The sequence below is a fragment of the Chiloscyllium punctatum genome, chromosome 5, assembly GCF_047496795.1.
Source record: "Chiloscyllium punctatum isolate Juve2018m chromosome 5, sChiPun1.3, whole genome shotgun sequence".
Taxonomy (NCBI): domain Eukaryota; kingdom Metazoa; phylum Chordata; class Chondrichthyes; order Orectolobiformes; family Hemiscylliidae; genus Chiloscyllium; species Chiloscyllium punctatum.
Genome location: NC_092743.1, coordinates 27,665,384 through 27,686,976, shown reverse-complemented (window position 1 = coordinate 27,686,976; position 21,593 = coordinate 27,665,384). Strand labels below are relative to the sequence as shown.

Here is a 21,593-nt window from a genome sequence, read left to right as displayed (position 1 = left end):
TGCCATTTAAGTGCATTGAATTCTTCTGTATGATATGACCCATGAAAACTAAAATCTGAACCCAAAAGCTGCTTACAGATTTTAAACTAACATCAACAGTCAAAGGATACTGCCAGTTTAATTATACAAAGCTCCTGTTTGACAAAAATGGCATTATAGACATAAACTTGATTTATTTTTCAACCTGGTGCAGCTTACCTATGTGCAGTGATTGATTGTTCTCATATTTTGTTTCCTTAAAATCAGCACCAGTGCATCCAAATTGCTTAATTTGAGCTAGACCTGTAAATGGCCTTTGATTGTAATGTTACATATATAGATACCAGTTTCTGTGATAAAAGTCCATTGAATTCTCAGTCCTTTGTGAGTCAAATCTCATTCTTATGTTACAGGAGATGACATAAATGTCAATTTATCTCTCAGTTTGATCATTATTTGTCATTTGAATCAAGCTATTTGTTGGTGAATCACACTGCTTGCCAGTGGATCATCTCTGCCGACCAGTATATTAATCTACCTGTTTGGTCTGTTTGGTCACTCTGTCTTCGCGTGGATGAGGAATGGATGATGTTCACACCTGATTATCTACTGAAGTGTTGCATGACACAAAGGAATTTAACTCGTGTACATCCTAGCTGTGGGATATAAGTTAATTACTTGAACAACAACTTTTGATTTTGAAAACTTTTATTTTGATATTAATTTGAGCAACATAACTAGGAGAATCTTTGTTCTGTTTTACAGTGTACAATGTCCTGTCCTGCAGGCCCTCCTGGGCCACCTGGGCTGCTAGGATTTAAGGTAAACAACAATGTGACTGTAATGTGTACAAACACAATGATTGAGGACTTTTGACCTGCAGTTTGCCACATGGGAATACATGATAAAGAAAGATTCCACAAATTGGTCCATAGCCCATGAAGGAGTTTTCCTCTTATAAACTCTTCTCCAACAGTTTAATCTTCTGATGGAATGGTTCTGTCAGCTGCCTGAGGCATATTGCGTAAAGTACAGGAAGATTCATTGCTTTCCATTGACTAGTGCCCTGAAATCCTTAATAGTCTACAGAATGGGCTTTCGTTTAATTGACATCCAAAGATAATCACCTAAGAACGGAACACTGTCTTAATTCCATACTGAAGTTACAACTAAAATTATGTCTTTACTTTTTAGAGTGATGATAGAAGCTTAAAACTACAGACTCAGAAGCAAGAATACTGTCTGCTAAAGGCCAGACTTGCCTTCTTGTTGTGTAGACAAAATTTTGATTTTACTTTTCTAATGACAGAAATGGGTTTTCACTCTCTGATGTGGGGGTTTGGAAAGTCAAATCCCCTTACCCAAAGTATCTGCTCTCCCACCCACCTGTGTGTGTTGCTGGACCCTTCTGTGCATGGATTACCATCATGGTCCAAGCCTCGATGACTTGTCACTTTTCAGCCAGTCTTCACGTTGCAGCTCATCACAGTGGCAAACAAATAATATCAATTGTCCCCCCTGTTTTGTGAAGTACTGCCTGGTTTCTGCTGTCTCATGAGTACGAATGACTTTGAGAGTCCAGACAGACGGGGATCAACCCTATCTTCCACCATTCAGTGAGGGTAGATTTTGGATTCTCAGCTGAACGCATCTTGCAACTGCTCAGAAATACTGATTCTTAAACTAATTACCCGTCTGCTTTCAGGGCCACAAAGGTCAAAAAGGTGCATCTGGAGAGGCTGGGAAAGAGGGTCCAAAGGTATGTGAACAACGCTACATTTCTGAGTAGTTTGCACATTTGTCTAAGTTTGAGTTAAGATACAAAAAGCTCAACTATGTAAATATAATACTGTTAATGTTAATAGAGCCAGTGCAGGCACAATGAACCAAATGTCCACCTTCTGCACTGTAATGCTTCTGTGATTCTGGTACTTTATACATCAGATGAGAAAAAGAGGACAAAAGGTGGATAAAAAAGGTGGACAAATCCTTACTGCTGTCTGGAATTATCCCTCTATCCACAGCCCTTCCACCAGCAACCCCTCTCCCCCACCCAAGCCCACCTTTATTGGACAGATTAAAGGTGACAATTTAAGATTCTTTTCAGTACAGTGGTAATAAAACCTTGTTTCAATTGTATACAACGTTGGTGAACCAAACCTGGAGTATTGTGTGCAATTGAGAAGGGGCATCATGCAGGATTACCAGACCATTTAATAGGATGGTGGGACTGTCCTATGAGGAGAGATTGAGGTGTCGAGGCCGTACTCTCTGGAGTTTAGAAAACTGAAAGGTGATCTCATAGAAACTTGGAAAAATTCTTAAAGGGTTAGGCCTTTCAGGAAGAAAGAATGTTCCTCCTGTCTGTGAGATCCCAGAACAAGAGGAACAATTTGAGAATAAAAAGGCAAACCATTTAAAACTGAGATGAGAAGGAGCTCCAATAAGAGAGAGGTGAATCTTTGGGATTCCCTCCTTCAGAGAAAAAGAATGATAGCTTTCTAGTAAGAATGATATCAAAGAATATGGGAGTAAAGTATTAAACTAGATGACCCCCAGTCATGATCTAGAGTAATAGCCTAGATTTGAAGGGCTGAATGGTCTACTCCTGTTCTTGTGTTCCTATTTATCAAACGTTTTTCTCTGTTGCTTTGAACCCAAGCCCAATTTGATTACTTAATTTCTGTTATCACTTTATTACTTTTTAGAAAGACAATATGCTTGAAGAATTGCAGAAAATCACTTGCTTTGCCAGAGTGACATTCAAAGTTCATTAATCTGAGAAAAAATAGAACAACAGAGCTCAAATCTAAGTCGCTACTTTTTAATTAGGTGAATAAACTCTAGTTCACTCTTCTCAGAGTTTCCTGTCCTCCCTTACTCTCCCCATCCATTGAACTTGCCCAACCCATATTCCTTTCCAGGCCAATGACCTTGCCAGATGCTCAGTGTCAACATTAAACACCACAAAGTCAGATCTGATTCCCCTGGCTGAGGTTACATGTCCAAGTAGGGGGTTGACCATTAATGATTGAGATGAGGAGAAATTTCCTCATGCCGGTAATTGTGACTTTATTCCAATTCTGTGCCCAAAGATGCTCCACTATTGAATACATTTAGGTTGGAAATGGATACATTTTAGGTTTGTAAGGTGAATCAATGCATTTTGGGAGAGGACTGGAGAAGGAGGTTAAAGCTGATGATTAGCCATGCTCACATCAAAAGGCAGAGCAAGCCTGAGGAGTTATATGGTTTACCCCTACCTCCCATTCCTGCTTCCTTATGTTCTTGATGTATGCTGTTGTTTCTTCACACAGGGAAATCGTGGTTTTCCTGGGCAACAAGGTATTGGAGGTGCTCCTGGACTTGAGGTATGTATTTGATGTAATTAAATTTAATAATCTTCTAGAATACATCTTGAGAAATGATTTCTTGAGAGACAATTTATATTTCTAATCATTTTTGGAAACACCAAAACCTCAAAACTATCATCTATGATAATTATGTACTTGTTTAACTTTTCAATAGTGCTAAAAAGGATGACTTTAAATGGGTTAATATGCTGCTAAGTGGTGACAAGAGGAATTTAATACAGGTGTAATAAACTTTTGTAGAAAAACACCTCCACAATTATTTCTAGGTTTACATATATTGAACACCAATTTTGAATCATATTGCATAGGACAGGGTACAAGTTAGACTTCTTTTCAATCCACTTTAAAACAACGAAAGTCCTGCTTGAAAACCCCAATGCAACTGTTCACATGTAATACCTTCATAAGGTGAGTCACTTGCTTGTTACAGTATACCCAGACTTCTTCTGAATTTATTTCTGTATGATCAATAAAATAGCCAGTTCAAGACAACAGTTCAGCATGATAAATGAGATCATCTTGAGGGAGAGGAGGGTGCCTGTATCTAAAGGGAGAACTTAGAGCTTGTTAAATTAGGATCTGAAACCATGGCAGGAATGTAGGTGTGAATTTGAGGGAAATCTTGACTTGTTCATCTCAATTATTCACTAAGTTTTTTTTTAAATAAGTGGAAAATCTTGGCACACATTGTCAGGGTGGAAATTAGCTCCACAATCTGGCTGAGGCCTGACAAACCCCATACCTTGACCTCCCATTCTGGGAAATACTCGATCGCTGTCAGAGCAGCTTGGCTACAGTCCAAGCAGTGATCAATGTTCTTGGTGGTGCTGCTGGGTCTATGAGATTGTCAGCTCTCCAGTGGACCAGAAGCTCTTGGAGGCAGGATCTATCCCCTTAAGGGGTTGGAAACTCTGATACCAGGAAGGTTAGTTGCCTAATGGACAAACAATTACATCAGGGCTTCCAGAAGTGAATGCAGCAGGGTCTTGGTTTTCTGGCTGGGATCACCAGTACGACCATCAGATTCAGCCCTCATTGTACACATTTCCAAACTGGAGCTCGATAGACTAAACTTAACTGACCTCACTCACCATCAACACATTATAATGGATTATGTAAGTTTCAGATAGTTTAAATCCAAGCTTGTAGGGAAGCAGCAGCAAGCATTTATGTAGAGTATTCCTGTCATGATCAGAAAATTGAGGAATCTCCATGTCACCTTGGCACTGTATGCCACTATACTGGGTATAGCACATTTCATGGCTGCTGAGGGCAAAGGCATATTGTTGTCCATATTGTTACCCATACTGTACCTATTGGATATTACTGATATCGCCTGACACAAATCAAAACCAGAAGTTGCTGGAAGAAGTCTTCAGAATGGTTCTGAAGAAAGGGCACTGGACCTGAAATGTTAGCTCTGGTTTCTGTCCACAGATGCTGCCAGACCTGCTGAGTTTGTCCAGCAATTTCTGTTTGTTTTTGTTTCTGATTTCCAGCATCTGCAGTTCTTTTAGTTTTACAAACATTAAAATGATTCCCCTTCCCAGAATTTGTCATGCGATCTGTGATTTTTGAGGAATGAAAGGAAATCTTGCATAAATATATTTAACTCAACCCAAAATTTCAGACCTTTTCTAAAATCAGATTTTTTTTTAATCGCTGAGATCTAATTATATCTTATAGGGTTCCCGAGGACCAAGAGGCTTTCCGGGTGCATCTGGTGAAAAAGGAAGCAAAGTGAGTGCCATGGAATCTCTATCAATGACAATCTCTCCAGGAGCTGAAAATACAATTGTTCATTACTTCATAGTCATCCCTCAGTGATCTCGTTTTCAGGTTTTTGTCACATGTACTGAAGTACAGGTATACGTGAGTACAGTGAAAAGTATACAAAGTTGCTATTTCCGGTGTCATCTTAGATACAAAGATACCTCGGGTATAAGTTAGAAAAATAAAGAAAGCAAGGTAAAGGTTCAGCATTTCAGTCTTTCTCAAGCAGGGAGTCCATACTGGGCTTCCTCAAATGGAAGACCACAACCTCAATGGAAACATTCCAATGTTTCATTTAGTTCTGAGGGTATTCTATTCAGATTTTTTTTTGGTTTGTGACTGTTTTCCACCTCTCAGGTTTCTTTATACGCCCTGTGCTGCCTCCTACACTGTTTGTGACATTTTTGTCATTACCTCCATGCCATGCCAAGTAATGTAGGAGATCTCTGACCATGGATCATCTCATTATTTCTTGTGCTCATCCTTCAGAAACGTCCATTGAATATTAATCTGGATAACTGAACTCCACTCATGTAAATGTTTCCACATCCTTGTGTCCCAGTTAACTTATTTCCTGAATTTTCATCCTTGTCCATGACACTTTTGTACCATATATTGGTCATACAGTTCTGATCACATACTGCACTGACCTCCCAAATGAGTGATCACTCAGTCATTAAATTGCTGTCATCTGCAAACCTCTCCCGAAAATTGTTTTCTCTTTGACAGATCTTTCCCTTCCAATGTTTTTTAGCTATTTTTTAGGATAAGTAATCTGCTCTGAGGCCAACCCAGCTTTTGCCACAAAAATCTGACTTTGCCTCATAAGTTACATCTTCACCTGAAGAATCACTGTAACCTACATAAAAGACATCACAACTAGCAAAGATCACATTTAAAGAATTAATTGTTAATTCATTATTAAATCGTACGCTTAAGTAATTCTTTCCTAATCTTTCAAAACTGTAGAACTCTCTTACTGTCCTCAACCTTCAATCAAAGGACTTTTAAAAATGAAAGCTAATCACTAATTCTTTTTTGACTTCAGCCTCTATTTTTAAAGCGTAAAGCTTAATGGTGTCTTAAATAAGCTTCTGATTTTTAAAAAATCTGCATTTCTAATATCACTGCACATCCTTTGTACGTTGAAAAAATGTTTCATCTAATCTTTGGAGGGAATTGTGTTCAAAAGATTTTCCCTATGACTAAGTCACAGATTCAAGATGTGCATTCTTAGATCATTGACTGACTCACATCAGCCAGCAGGCATTGTATAATCACCGTGTGAATATTGTCTTTCGATGACGGAAATGTCATCTCTTTCTCTGGCATCTGTGTTTCAGACAACTTATTGGCAATAAATTGGAATGTGGCATTGATATCAAGTTTCATCCCAATATAGGTTTGGTTTGCATATATGGGTTTGCAATTTAAAAACTCGCATCGTTGTGCTCATCATTTTGCTCAGCTCTTAGCTGTGCACAGACAGTTTGGTTCAAGTACTCCCAGATATTGGAGTTGAGCTCTCATTCCCATTGAAGTGGGGCTGCAGGAAGAGTTCCTGTAATATAATCAGGAAAGTTGATCACCCAAAACTGAGTGATAAGCTTAGGTGGATGGTACGAGGTGGAAATTAAGGGAGGATGGTGTGGCGTAGGGAGGAGTTATGGGATCAGTGGCAGAAGCAGATTAAGGTGTGTGTGTGTGTGTGTGTGAGATAAAAGGAGATCTGGGGGAGATATCACAAGTCCAGCGACAGAATTGCAAGGTGGCAGAATCTAGGTATAGGGGTTAAGAACCTGGGGCAAAGAGAGAGAAGGTTTTGATTGCAGTCGAGGAGAGGGAGATTGAAGATAGAGGGAGAGTCTGGGGTCAGGGAGATCATAGTTCAGAATTCTAATGGAAAGCTGTAGGAGATCAAGCCAGTTATGCAGTCAGTCCCAAAATAGGCATTATATCTCTAATTCATGTAAACAAATAGATTGATGTTCACTTCTCGTGTAAGTACAGGATTCCACTTGTTTGCCCTTTGTCTAGTATGGGGAACAATGTAATCCTTGTACAACTTCCTGATGACCTTAAAAAAAACTGCATGACTCAATTTCTCGACACCCAAGTTAAACCTGTACAATAGACATCAGATCAAAAGGTATATATGTTAGTGCTGAATTATCCAGAACAAGAACTGACCAAATCTAATTAGAGCAAATTTTTGAACTCAAAATCTTTTTTGCTCATTACTATTGTTTTATTGTGAAGCCTTAACGTTCATGGAGTAGCCTTTTAACAACATTTAAGTTTTAGCTGGTTATGATCTGCAGCTAGAATTGCTTACACTGTTGACTGTTTTAATCCCATAACTTTTATCCAGATTGTTACAGTCTTAGTTCAGTGATTTTCAGCTATACCAGAAAGGGCTAATTTGAGAATTTTTTCACGAACCATAGTTTAAACTTCATAGAGAGTCATAGAGTCATAGAGACCCTTTGATCCAACCCGTCCATGCCGACCAGAAATCCCAACCCAATCTAGTCCCACCTGCCAGCACCTGGCCCATATCCCTCCAAATCCTTCCTATTCATATACCCTTCCAAATGCCTCTTAAATGTTGCAATTGTACTAGCCTCCACCACATCCTCTGACAGCTCATTCCATACACGTACCACCCTCTGTGTGAAAAAGTTGCCCCTTAGGTCTCTTTTATATCTTTCCCCTCTCACCCTAAACCTATGTCCTCTAGTTCTGGACTCCCTGACCCCAGGGAAAAGACTTTGTCTATTTATCCTATCCAAGCCCCTCATAATTTTGTAAACCTCTATAAGGTCACCCCTCAGCCTCTGACGCTCCATGGAAAACAGCCCCAGCCTGTTCAGCCTCTCCCTGTAGCTCAGATCCTCCAACCCTGGCAGCATCCTTGTAAATCTTTTCTGAACCCTTTCAAGTTTCACAACATCTTTCCGATAGGAAGGAGACCAGAATTGCACACAACATTTCAATAGTGGCCTAACCAATGTCCTGTGCAGCCGCAACATGACCTCCCAACTCCTGTACTCAATACTCTGACCAATAAAGGAAAGCATACCAAACACCTTCTTCACTATCCTATCTACCTGCGACTCCACTTTCAAGGAGCTATGAACCTGCACTCTAAGGTTTCTTTGTTCAGCAACACTCCCTAGGACCTTACCATTAAGTGTATGAGTCCTGCTAAGATTTGGTTTCCCAAAATGCAGCACCTCGCATTTATCTGAATTAAACGCCATCTACCACTTCTCAGCCCATTGGCCCATCTGGTCCAGATCCTGTTGTAATCTGAGGTAACCCTCTTCACTGTCCACTACACCTCCAATTTTTGTGTCATCTGCAAACTTATCACTGTACCTCTTATGCTCACATCCAAATCATTTATGTAAATGACAAAAGGTAGAGAACTCAGCACATGGTGCAATCGAGCAGGGAAATGCTGTCTATCTCAGGGATGTCATGCATTCCATAACAGTCTGGGCTAAGAGTTAACTTCCAGTGTTGGAAGGGACTGTATATCTGTCAAAAATTGAAGTGTTTTTTGTTTAATTTAGGGAGTCCCAGGATTTAATGGCCTGCCAGGGCCTCCAGGACCACAAGGGCCTACTGTGAGTATTGAATTATTTTAGGCTTGTGTAAGTTTTAAATGTATCCATATTTCAGTTTGTCTCTCCATAACTAGTACAGAGGCAAGAACCTAAGACCACAAGAGAATACAGATGAGGACATGATTATTCAGACCCTGCTTGAGTCATCCAAGATTTCTCAAATATATTTCCAGTAACTTGGTGCAAACATTAACTGAATCACAAAATCAGACAGTAGATAGCTTGCATCTATTGACATGGCTGAGTGCGTGGAGTATACGAAATTAAACTGTTGATCAACCATAATCAAAATGAATGGGAGCAGAACAGTTTCAAGAAGCCTGGATTACCTTCTCCTGCTTCTGTGTTTCTCGGCTATAAAGAAGGCTCCTTTGCTCAATTCACTGGTTTCCGACAAAATGTTTAGGTGTATGTCTGATTTTTTTGTCCATACGGTCTCATGATCGTACCCCTGCAGTGATAATGTGCCCTTGAACAGGCAGATTCTAACTTGGCACAGGCACACATATGGTACTGAGATCAATTTCAGTTTCTTCTTTCACCCAGCTCTTACAACAATACTCCAGTTGATTGTCAGCCTAGAGTCGGTTCAAGTCTTAATATAGAATAAAATCGCAATAAAACATCCATATCCAGTGGCAAGTTGACAGCCAAGAAGAGTCATCAATGACTGATCTCAGATTACATTTTAGTGAGCAGGTTTGATTATCTGAAAAGGACTTTTCACTCTCCCTTCACTCACTGAGGAAGCTGAATACTCAGATGCTCTTCAAAGACATATCCGCCATGGACATAAATTGGGAAGATGTAAAAAGTAAAAGTAGCAAAATGAACAGAAACAACATTTGTTTTTCATACTGGTGAATGAAACATTTTTACAAATGCAGCCAGTCTTGGAAAGCAGCATAGAGACAAAAAAAACCCAGCAGATACTAGAATCCAAAGTAGACCAGCAGGAAGCTGGAAGACCACAGCAAGTCAGGCAGCATCAGGAAGTAGAGACGTTGATCTTTTGGGTTGAGATCCTTTATCAGGATTGGAGAGGGGGAATGGTGCTCAGAAATAAATAGGAGAGGCTCGGGCTGGGGGAAAGGTAGATGGGATAGCGATAGGTGGATGCAGGTAGGGAGTTATTGTGATAGGTCAGTGGAAAGGGTGGAGCAGATAGGTGGGAAGGAAGATGGACAGGTAAGGTCAGGTCAAGGAGGCGGGGAGGAGAGTAAGGCTGGGTGTGGGATAAGGTTGTGGATGGGAAGATAGTGAAGCTAGTGAGGTGGGAGGTGGAATGGAAGGAAGGAAGTGGGGCTGGAAAGGAAGCTGGGAATGGGTTGTTAGGTTATTTGAAATTGGAGAACTCAATGTTAAATTTTCCGGGCTGTAGGGTGCCCAGGCGGAAGATGAGGTATTGTTCTTCTATTTTGCTTCTTCTGATTCACTGCAGCAATGGAGGGGGCCAAGGATGGACACATTGGAGTGGGAGTAGGAAGGGGAATTGAAATGGACAGTTACTGGGAGGTCAGGTCGGCTGTTTAGGGGCCAGTGACAATGCTTATTGAAGCAGTCGCCTAGTCTACATTTAGTCTCACCGATGGAGAGAAGATCACATCGGGAACACCAGTAGACTAGGTGACCATTTCACTGAGCATTGTAGGTGCAATAGACTAGGATGGAGGAGATGCAGGTGAACCTCTGTCTAACCTGGAAGGACTGTTCGGAGCCCTGGATGGAGGTGAGAGAGGTAGCATATGGGTAGGTATTGCATCTTTTTCGGTTACTGGGGAACGTGCTTGGGTGGTGGGGGGCGTTGGTGGTGGGAGGGTTATTGGAGGGGTTGGTGAGGAATGTGATGCGAATCAGGAAGTGGTGAAGGGAATGATCTTTGCGGAAGGCAGACGAGTGGGGAGGGGAAGATGTTCTGGGTGGTTGGGCCTAATTGGAGTTGGTTGAAGTGTTTGAGGATGATATGTTGGATGTGGAGGATGATGGAATGGAAAGTGAGGACAAGGGTCCCTGTCTGCACTATATTTGGAGGAGGGGGAGGTTTAGAGCAGTGGAGTGAGGAATGGAGGAGGTGCGGTGGAGGGCTATCTGGATGATGGTGTTGGGGGGAAAAGAAAGTTGTTGGAAATAAGAGGACTTCTGGGATGCTCGCAAGTTGAATGTCTCCTCGTCAGAGCAGACACGACAGAAATGGAGGAATTGGGAAAATGGGAGGGAGTTTTTGCAGGATATAGTGTGAGAGGAGGTGTAGTCCAGGTGCCTGTGGGTTTATGGTAAATGACGGTCCGTAAACTGTCACCAGAGATGGAAATGGAGAGGGCAAGAAAGGGGAGGGAGGTGTCCGAGATGGACCAAGTGTATTTGAGGGCAATGTCAAAGTTGTTAGCGAAGTTGATGAACTGCTTCAGTTCAGCCTGGCATTGAGTTCTCCAATTTCAAATAACCTTTCCATGCATTTCCCAGGTCCCCTTTTTCCTCCGCCCTACCATTTCCACCTCCCACCTCACTAGCTTCACTCTCTTCCCATCCCCAACCTCATCCCCTATATTCAGCCCTTACTCTCCTCTCTACCTACTTGACCTGACGTGACCGATCCATCTTTTTCCCGCCTATCTGCTACACCCTTCCCACTGACCTATAAACAACCCCCTACCTGCATCCACCTAACACTATCCCACCAATGTTTTCCCCAGCCCATTCCCCTCCCTCTATTTATTTCTGAGCTCCCTTCCCTCCACCCTAATCCATATGAAGAACCTTGACTCAAAATGTCGACTTCCTCACCTCTTGATGCTGCCTGGCTTGCTGTGTTATTTCAGCTTCCTGTTTGGCTACTTTGGAAAACAGTATAGGTCAGTTACCAGTGCCCTCACCAGTAAGTAAAAGTGTTAAATGATTAAAAGAATATTAATCAGTCTTTGATATTTCAGGGGCCAGAGGGTCCAAGAGGTGCAAATGGAGAACCAGGCATCAAAGGTGCAAAAGTAAGCTTTTATTCATCTCTCTCTTTTTTGGTCTATGTGCTAATGCTTACATCCAAACATGTTATATTCCATGGTCATACAAATAATTCATTGGTTGTGTCAGCTTTCCTTGAAAATAATCAAAACCTGGGGAGTGACGACAAATGTAGCAATCAAACCGAACTGAAAAATAAAACTGAAAGACTTGGTTTTAAAATAAACTGCATCCACTTATCTGATTTTCTACTCTGTGGAACACTGGCAGATATTGGTTTAACATAATGGCTGGATTTTCCTGGAAATCTTGCTTTTGTTCCCTGCTGTGTGTTGCCAAGCCATATAGCTGTTGGAACATCAGTGTCAAGTCCAATCCTATTGTCAGGGAAAAGTGAAGACTGCAGATGTTGGAAATCAGAGTCGAAGAGTATGGTGCTGGAAAAGCACATCCGGTCAGGCAGCATCCGAGGAGCAGAAGATGAAGAGGTTATATTCGAAACATCAACATTCCTGATGAAGACCTTATGCTTTAAACATCGACTCTCCTGCTCCTCTGATGTTGCCTGACCGGCTGTGCTTTTCCAGCATCACACTCTTCAATCCTATTATCATCCAACATACAGATTCCAGAAGGACCACCAGCTAGCAAGAATGGCAACCTTGTTTGATTTGCTGCCTAATTGTAAATAAGGGATTGAATTAGAAGGAGAACTCCTACTGTGTGTGTGTTAGCTGTGGCTGAGTTGGCAGCATGCTTGCTTCCGAATTCATAAGATTCTGTATTTGGTTCCCACTCCAGTGCACTGTTGAGGGTGTGTTGTACATTTGAAGGTGACATCTTTTGATTGAGATATTAAACCAAGACCCCATTTTCTGATTTGGGTGGTTGTAAAAGATCCTTTGGAATTCACTTTGAAGAAGATGATGCAAGTTATCCCTCAAGTTATCCTGACCAATATTTATTCTTCAATTAACATAAAAAGCAAATAGCTGGTCATTATTGTGAAGCATGCTAAATAAATGCAAGTTTATCTTTCCTTTTGACTGCTGATGGGTGGTAAAGAATAACTTTGACACAGATAATGGATTAAAATTACAAAATAAAGCAGATTGCAAAGAACAAATGAAGAGTACACTCAATAGATAGGTATCTCCATATGCTAGGTTAACTCAACATGATTAAAATTATGCAGTTCTTTGTTGAGACATTTGCTTACGTAGTTGATATTTATCTAGTAACGTAAAATGTGAAAAGAACATTCTTAAAGGCTTTATCTCCCTGTGTAGGTTTCAGGCTAATCCACATCCAAGAATCTGCTCTGAAAACTCTAGTCATATTTTATCACCTTGGACAAATTACTGCACAGCTGAGAAAATTGACAGTGCTCCATAAAAATAAACAACATTCTAAAAACAACCCAAATCTGATTATCTCTGATTAGTAACTTTTATTAAAAATTTCATGGCCTGGATCATGATCTGGATCTTCAACAAAAACTAATCAGTTCTTCCTTGGGCAATAGCATACCTGTGTAACAAGATCTTTTAAAATCCATCCATTAGTATGAGATGTATTGTTTACAAACAGATTGACAAACAGGTGAAAAAAAAATCTATCGTCCATCTAGGGTAATAAAGATGTTTTTGTGTCTTCCATTCTTTTACAATCATTCTTTGTTACCCAGGGTCCAGAGGGGCCTCGAGGACCATATGGTACTCCTGGACCTAAAGGTGAACATGTAAGTGTTTAATATTATCACACCATCCTTGTAAAAACCATCATAAATAAGGTACAGTTTTCTTAATTATTTGCTACTACTCTTTTTGTAAAGGTGCTGCAACCTCTTAGTGAAATAAAGATCCACTTGGTTGGAAACTGATGGAACTATTATTTATCTGAACTGTGTCACTGAGTGTCACTGGGTTGTCAAACTGTACACGATTGATGCAAGCCTAATGCTTGTCTTCCTACTCACTGCCCATACTACCAGCATTAAGAGATAGTGAGTATAAGCTGGATCTAAGAGTCCAAAATTTTCCCAGATCCAGAGGCACTGTGACAAATTGTGGAAATTTCTAGCAAACACTGGTTACTTTCATGTGTATCAGTATTGCTCAAACCTTTGTCCTTCCTAGTCTAGGTGGCACTGAGAGTCACAAGTGGATGGATTTTTCTCCAGTCAGGACTACTGTCTAGCACAGGACTGAAGATAGATTGATGCACTAGCTATATTTTGGGCAGATTGTCCCACAACACAGTGTGCCAATGGAAAGTACAGTGCTGCGTTACACCTCAAAGGAGGACTTGTCAGTTCTCAAAGTGGCAGAACTGCCTTAATTTTGTTTTAAACAAGGTAAAAAAGGAACTTGGAATGAGCAACAGTCTCCTCAGAAAAAAAAATATGTGGGAGCTGAAAAGCTGGACATTTTCACCTGGATTTAATGGGGGACATATCTCCTGATTTGAATTGATTTGATTTTTTAATCACTTGCACCTAAGTACAGTGAAAAGCTTTGTTTTATGAGCAGTACAGGCAGATCATTGTAAGCAAGGACATACAGATTATAGGGTGCTTGCACAGAGTGAGGTATACAGGTTACATTGCACAGGAGGTGTGTGAAGCGAGATCAACATTAACAAGATCAACATTATTTAAAGTTATAGAGTCCATTCTTCAGTCTAATAACGCAGCTGTTCTTCAACCTGCTGGTGCATGTATCTTCTGCCTGATGGAAGAGGTTGTAAGAGAGCATTACTGGGGTAGGGGGTCTTTGATGATGTTGGCAGCCTTCTGCGGCAACGCGAAGTATAAATAGAGTCCATGGATGTAAGGTTGGCATCCACGATGGGCTGGGCTGTGTACAGAATCTTGTGTAGTTTCCTACAGTCCCGGGCAGAGCAGGCCGTTATGTACCCGGACAGTATGCTTTCTATGGTGCATCAGCAAAGGTCAAGAAAGGTTCTTATGGACATGCAGAATTTCCTGAGTAACAGCTAGTTCTAGATTCTCCTACAAGAGGAAACATTTTTCCCCATGTACCTGGGAAAGACCTGTCAGGATCTTATATGTTTCAATCAAGTTGCCTGTTACTTTTCAAACTCCAGCTGATACAAAGCTGACCTGCCCAACTTTCTTTATAAGGCAACCCACTCCATTCAGGTACTAGTCTAGGAAATATTCCTTGAACTGCTAATAAAACACTCACAACTTCCCTTAATAAAAGAGCTCAATCCTCTGCAGAATACTTAACTTGCTTTCTTACCAATGCCCTGTAGAATTAAAGCATAACTTTCTTTCTTATGGGTTCAATTCCCCTTGCAGTGAATGATAACTTTCTATAAGCTTTTTAATTATTTGTTCTATCTGAGTATTAATCTGCAATTTCTCACCATTTAGATCATATGGTTGTTTCTAGTTTTCTTGCATAGTATTTGAAGCACAATCCACAGCGCTTCATTATCTACTGTGGCAAATGCTTTTGCCATGTTGATGGATGTAAAATCTGAGCTCTGGCAGCTTGTGCCAAAAGTGGAAGAGCTGTCCAACATATTAGACAAGCAATGACTTGATCATACTCACTATATCATGGTGCTTGAGTATGTTTCAGGACAGACCCACCAGAACAGGTGTTGCTGTTACATAACCCCTCAATATTGCCAAGAGTCCCAACATTGACCCTAGATCCCATGAAGTATCATGGCAGCAGGTCAAACGTGGGCAAGGAAACCTCATGCTGACCACCACCTACTGCAACAGCTGCTTCCTGTTAGCTCCACCTTGAAGACCATCCAGATAAAACAGCTTTGCATTGGCTTATTGCTAGGTGGATATACGTTACGGAGCAAACAGTTCCATGATCTATATAACAAGCATCATTCCCCACGTGGATTGGAATACTGACGTCACTTAGGATCTTCGATTCAAACAAGTGACAGAATGCAGGAGGTGCCAATGTTTTGATCTGGGATAACTCCACGTGGTTTCATATTTACCATTCTTTTTAAAAGAGGATGTTGTTATAATGAGACCATGCCAAGCAGAATTCATCAGGAAGAGGACACTATATGTGTTGACTTTAGCCAACACATTCCTTCCAAATGTTTCTGATGCAGACATCCAAGTCACAACCAACCCTATCATTAACATCTTCCAGAAAGATGATCCTTTCTTCTGTTAGGGTGGCAAGGCGGACTTCATCAGGGTTAGAATAGAAGTTTTACTTGGACATTTTCTGAGTCAAGAGTTGGGATATTAGAGCTGCCGTAATATTTATGGCAGGGCTGGGGGTGATGCATCATGAGTCTTTCATTTCTACAGTTGGGATGTTCTGACAATTCATCCTTTTACGGATGGCAAGGAAAATCCAACAGATTCAAAGTTTACTGTCAGTCATGCCTTTCCAGTAAAAGATGTATTCTCCTGCTTTTTTCCTTTAAACCCAGTCCCCAAGATGGTGGATCTCATTGACAGCAGCAATATGAGGAGCCTTGATAGATCATGTGATATACTTGCACTTCTTCTTCCTGAAGAGTCAGGTTGGCAATTATCTGTGAGTGTTGTAAGTTTCCAAGTTGCAAAACTTAAAGTTTTCCTTCTTTGACCACACAGTTGGTGATTCTGTTGAGTGTGGTCCCCCAGCTTGAAGGAAAAAAAGGAACAGTTTCATTTGAGGGCATCTTTTCTGGACCCCTGCCCATTTGGGATGAGAAGAGAGTATCCTTCCCAGTCACAGATGTTACTGCCAATAGATGCCTTTGTCTCAAAGGTGTGCATGACCTTCATGTATCTCTTTCCTGTATGGACGTTCTTAACAAAGGACTGTCAGTTACACAGGATGACCCTGGTGCTAACATCACCATGGTAGATGTTGATTAGAAGTCTGCATCTGACTTTGTTTAATGTGATCTTGATGTGCCACCATTGTCCACATGGTCCTGTTGGACTGGCTATCAGATTTCAGTAATGTGTCAAATGATGATGGCAGAGACCCCTTGGCATCGCAGTATTCCTGCACGGCTGGTGAAATATACACACGGTCTTCCTTCTGTTCTGCTGTTGAGGATTTTTTGACTGCGCTTTGTGTTCACCAGCCATTAACTCATCATCATGGATGGTCCTACCAGGAGCAAGGAGGTCACAATGATCCCTTCAGGGGGATCTCTCCACCTTGTCAAGGTGATCATCTGTCAGAAGGTAGAAGCAGTTTTCACTTCTTCAAATTAGCTTTCAGGTCATGGGTAACATTGGCAAGTTTATTATTCAGTTGCATTTTTTTAAAACATGACTTGCTGGACCTTATCAGTAGAACTGGACAAGTTCAACACGTGATGTAGGACAGATGGATCACTTAGACTGTTGTCTTCCTTGAAGGACATCTGTGAATCATTTTTTTTTATTCAGGTGCAAGTCCACAGATGAATAAACCTATCAGTTGAAATTTCGCAGCTTGCCGTGAAGCTCTAGGTTCTTAATCCCTATGCTAATTTATGAATGAAATATTATTGCCTCATTCACTCCATTGCTCTGAATTGAATACCACCTGAGCCACCTTGCAATGTGCTTGTTTAAAATCAGAAAAGGGAAATGTGAGATGATAGTAGGTCCCAAAATATTAATGTGCTAAAGGTCATGGTTACATCATATAAGCTACTTCAGGGAGCAGTAGGAACAGTTACTGCCAATTTTTTTTTAAGAATGGATTCCCTACAGTGTGGAAACAAGCCCTTCGGCCTAACAAAACCACACTGACCCTCCAAAGAGTAACCCACCCAAACCCATTTCCCTCTGACTGATGTACCTAACACCATGGGCAATTTAGCACAGCCAATTCACCTGACCTGCATATCTTTGGACTATGGGAGGAAACCAGAGCACCCGGAGGAAACCCATGCAGACACGGGGACAATGTGCAAACTCCACACAGACAGTTGCCCGATGGTGGAATTGAACCTGGGACCCAGATGCTGTGAGTCAGCAGTGCTAATCACTGAGCCACTGTGCTGAATAATGTGCTCTGTTTGTTAATGGCATGCTGTTATCCCTCGGGTGACTGTCTGTGTGGAGTTTGCACATTCTCCCTGCATGGGTTTCCTTCAGGTGCTCCGGTTTCCTCCCACAGTCCAAAAATGTACAGGTAGGTTGAATCGGCCATGCTAAATTGCCCATAATGTTCAGGGATGTGTAGGTTAGGTACATTAGTTACTGGAAATGTAGAGTAATAGGATAGGGGTTGGGGTGGGATACTCTTCGGAGGGTTGGTGTGGACTTGTTGGGCGAAATGGTCTGTTTCCTCACTGTAGGATTCTATGGTTCTGTGAAAAAACCAGGAGACTGGAAGAGAAAATCAATGGCAACTGGCTGAAAATCTGACAAACAGCACAACAGAGGTCTCCAAGCATTAGATAGTTCCTCCCAACAAGAGAACATATGCAACACAAAGGAATATATAGATGGCAAGATAATGATGTAAAATAGGATTAGATACGTACCATGTATGCTCAAGTAATGATCGATCGCCTGTGAAATGTTTGCACACTGCCAAAGGTAACTGCTCAATTTGTTGTGTCTGTGCATGCCAAGGAGTGATGGGAAGGGCACCACTTCACTGAAGCCTGCTGTGTTCTTGTCAAATCTGCCCTCTGGTCCCAAGGTCCCAAGGATGAACAATAGATACTCAGCTCAGTTCCAACTGAAAGGCATTGTGATTGAAGACCGGACAGATAATTGATCAGCTGCTCAAGAATTCAAGACATTATGAAATAAATCTTTAAAGATTGGAGAAAGCTTGCTACACAGTACAGGCATATGCCAAAAAAAATCAATACACACATCAAGGAAAGCCAAGTCTATGACAATTGGAAGACCAAGTTGCAAACAAAATAAACATTGAAAATCACCAGAGTAGACTTGAGAATTATTGGAATCTTTGCACTGAAACAAACAAGAGAATTAAGCATTGTGTATTTGAAAGCCAATTCTGGATAGCGTAACAGGCTCATGAAGAGAAGTAGTTTTTTACTGTATGGAAGATCAGTTCTCTCAGTGTTTTCCAGCAGAGCTTATCACATTTCAGCATTATAATCACACAAAAACAAAAAACTGGATGCAGATGAGCATGTGTTGGGAATGTGAACTTTGACATGCAAGTTAGCTAAATGCTGAGTACAGTTAGAGAGAAAACAGCATTGGTGAAGAAAAGTGGCCGTAAAGAATACATTCAGCATGGTGGTGTTTCATATATCTAACAGGACAAAATCTTCATCAGCTACGTTATTCAAAAGAAAAACCTTCCCAAAAAAGCAACCTCCAGGAATTTATCCACATTCACAATAAACAATTGAGAGATGAAAATGCCTTGAAAACGTAGCTGAGGAAAGATTGCTTTTTGCAATGAGAAGGATTGAAGAAAACCTCTTCATATCGGCGACACATTCAGATCCCATATTGTCGATGACACTGTTGCAATTAGATGCCATAGAATTGATACTGCAGTGATTCTTAGTGGTCTAACCAACCTTGTCCAATCACTCAATATCTCTCCAAGTAAGGCCATCAAGGACAAAAATGAAAGTGGAATGACTGGATGATTGGAGGCGAGAAAACATTCAAAGAGAGGCAGCACGCTAGCTTTGCATCAGTAATTCTGTTTGAGTAGATTGTAGAAGCTTAGGATAAAGCCAAAATGGAGATTTAACAAAATTATTCAAGGACTTTTCAACAGCCAATCCAGTTGATTGGACAAAATGATACTTGATGGAATGATATTGTTGATGATGATACGAATGCTGATGAACTTAATGTTATAGTTGATAATCCATGTGATGATGCCGTTCAAAACACATGATTTGGAGATGCCGGTGTTGGACTGGGGTGTACAAAGTTAAAAATCACACAACACCAGGTTACAGTCCAACAGGTTTAATTAGAAGCACATTAGCTTTCGGAGCGTCGCTCCTTCATCAGGTGATGCTCCGAAAGCTAGTGTGCTTCCAATTAAATCTGTTGGACTATAACCTGGTGTTGTGTGATTTTTAACTTCATTCAAAACGTAGATTCTGTTGAGTTACTTGGTTCTGAAGAGAAAGAGCAAAGTGGGTTTTATGGATTTAAAAAAAACTCATTCAGTACATGTTCTGCTGCCAAATAATACTGTTTCTCAACTGTGGAGAAAAATGACTAAAATGGTGTAATTGTATAAATAGGTTTTGTTCTTGATGAAATTTGATGACATTTAGCTCATTCAGTGTACAGAAATTAAGGTCTGTTTTCAATGGAAATTATTATGTATAAATACAAATTCAGTAAATTACTTACAGAACCTGATTTAATTTGATTTATTGTTGTCATATACTTAATTACAGAGAAATTCTGCAGTACAGACAGATCATACCATATAATGTGCATTACATTAATAGAAAAGAGTAAAGAATACAATGTTACAGCTGAAGAGAAAGGTCTTTGTGCTATCTTCAGAGATCGAAATGGTGGGAACAGCATCTGACATAGCAGCTTCAAAGGGAGGTGGTGGAAGAGGTTTGAAATTATTTTAAATTTATGAAATGTAGGCAGTGCTGGCCAGGCCAGCATTTATTCCCACACCTAATTGCCCTGTCAATTTGCTGTGGGTCTGGAGTCACATGTAGGCCAGACCATAATGGCGACCACCTTCCCAAAAGGATATTAGTGAAACAGATGCATTTTTTCAACAAACATCAATGATCATTGTAATCATTAGATTCTTATTTCTAGATTTTAAAAAAAAACTGAATCCAGACTGTACCATCTGATGCGGTGAGATTCAAACTCAGGTCCATATAACATTACCAGGGCTCCGGATTAATAGTCTCATGATAATCTCATGAGGCTATCACTCGGAAAGTTGTTAGTTGTTTATTACTCTCTGACTGAAATTTAGTCTTAGAAGCTAAACTTTTACTTGGGTGTACATGGTGTATTAATTCAAAACAAAGCAAAAGCTCAGTGTTTTCATGCTGGCTCAGTGAGTTTGCCCATTCAATAACTGGACAGGAATGGTTAAGGTTTGATCTGAACTCAGCTTGGCCTGTCCTTTCGTGATTGCAATGAAAACTGGCAACAGAGGTGAAGATTTTCCAGGTTGTTTTTGCTGGTCCATTATCCAGTGATTTGCATGATTGCATGTATGTGCACATTAGAACAGGATTTGTCTCTGATGCTCTGACAGATTACATAATTTTCATGCCATGGTTCGCACTTGAATAATGGGCACTGAAACAAATATCTATGGAAGGGCAGATTGTGAAGGCATACTGACTTCAAGGGGGAAGTGGGAAAAAATATCCAGATGTAAAATTTGTCATTTCTATTTTAGGGTACAGCTGGGCATCCTGGACGGGATGGGAATCCTGGACCAGAAGGTCAAAAGGTAACAGTAAGAGTATTGTTGATGCTAAATACGCTTGTTAAATTGTTAATAACATGAATTTTGCTGTTATCAGTGAAGCAAGTATACTTAACAGTAACATTGAAGGAATCCTTATTAAATGATCTAGAGATCTGTAATGAGAGTGATGAATTTCCCCTGTCTGTTTGGATTGGATTGTAACATCAAGCTCCAGTGAGTTCATCAAGTTATCATAACAGTCAATTGCATTCAGAATTTTAAAAAATTCTAATAGGAAACCAAATAAGAAATGAAAGATGTTAATAATCAACTTGCTTGAGAAAAATAATGGCATGGAGCAAAATAAAAACTGAGACAGTGTGAACATAGAAGCTGAAATATCATGAACTTCTTTGAAAAATGCTAAAACCATTTAATTTTGAAGCATCAGTTGTTAATCAAAGTAGAAAAAAATATAAATCAGTTCACACACTCAGAAACCTGGGTACAAA

General features: G+C 40.5%; 1 protein-coding gene across 4 annotated transcripts in view; it reads left to right on the top strand.

Moving 5' to 3' along the window:
- Positions 1-21,593, top strand: part of LOC140476952 (uncharacterized) — a 121,326-nt gene that overhangs the window by 57,347 nt on the left and 42,386 nt on the right. For all 4 annotated transcript variants that reach the window (XM_072569974.1, XM_072569973.1, XM_072569972.1 and 1 more), the window contains 8 exons: positions 745-801; positions 1,685-1,738; positions 3,297-3,350; positions 5,040-5,093; positions 8,705-8,758; positions 11,689-11,742; positions 13,404-13,457; positions 21,070-21,123. In XM_072569974.1, the coding sequence (XP_072426075.1) occupies positions 745-801; positions 1,685-1,738; positions 3,297-3,350; positions 5,040-5,093; positions 8,705-8,758; positions 11,689-11,742; positions 13,404-13,457; positions 21,070-21,123 (435 nt within the window). The remainder of the gene's footprint in view (positions 1-744; positions 802-1,684; positions 1,739-3,296; positions 3,351-5,039; positions 5,094-8,704; positions 8,759-11,688; positions 11,743-13,403; positions 13,458-21,069; positions 21,124-21,593) is intronic.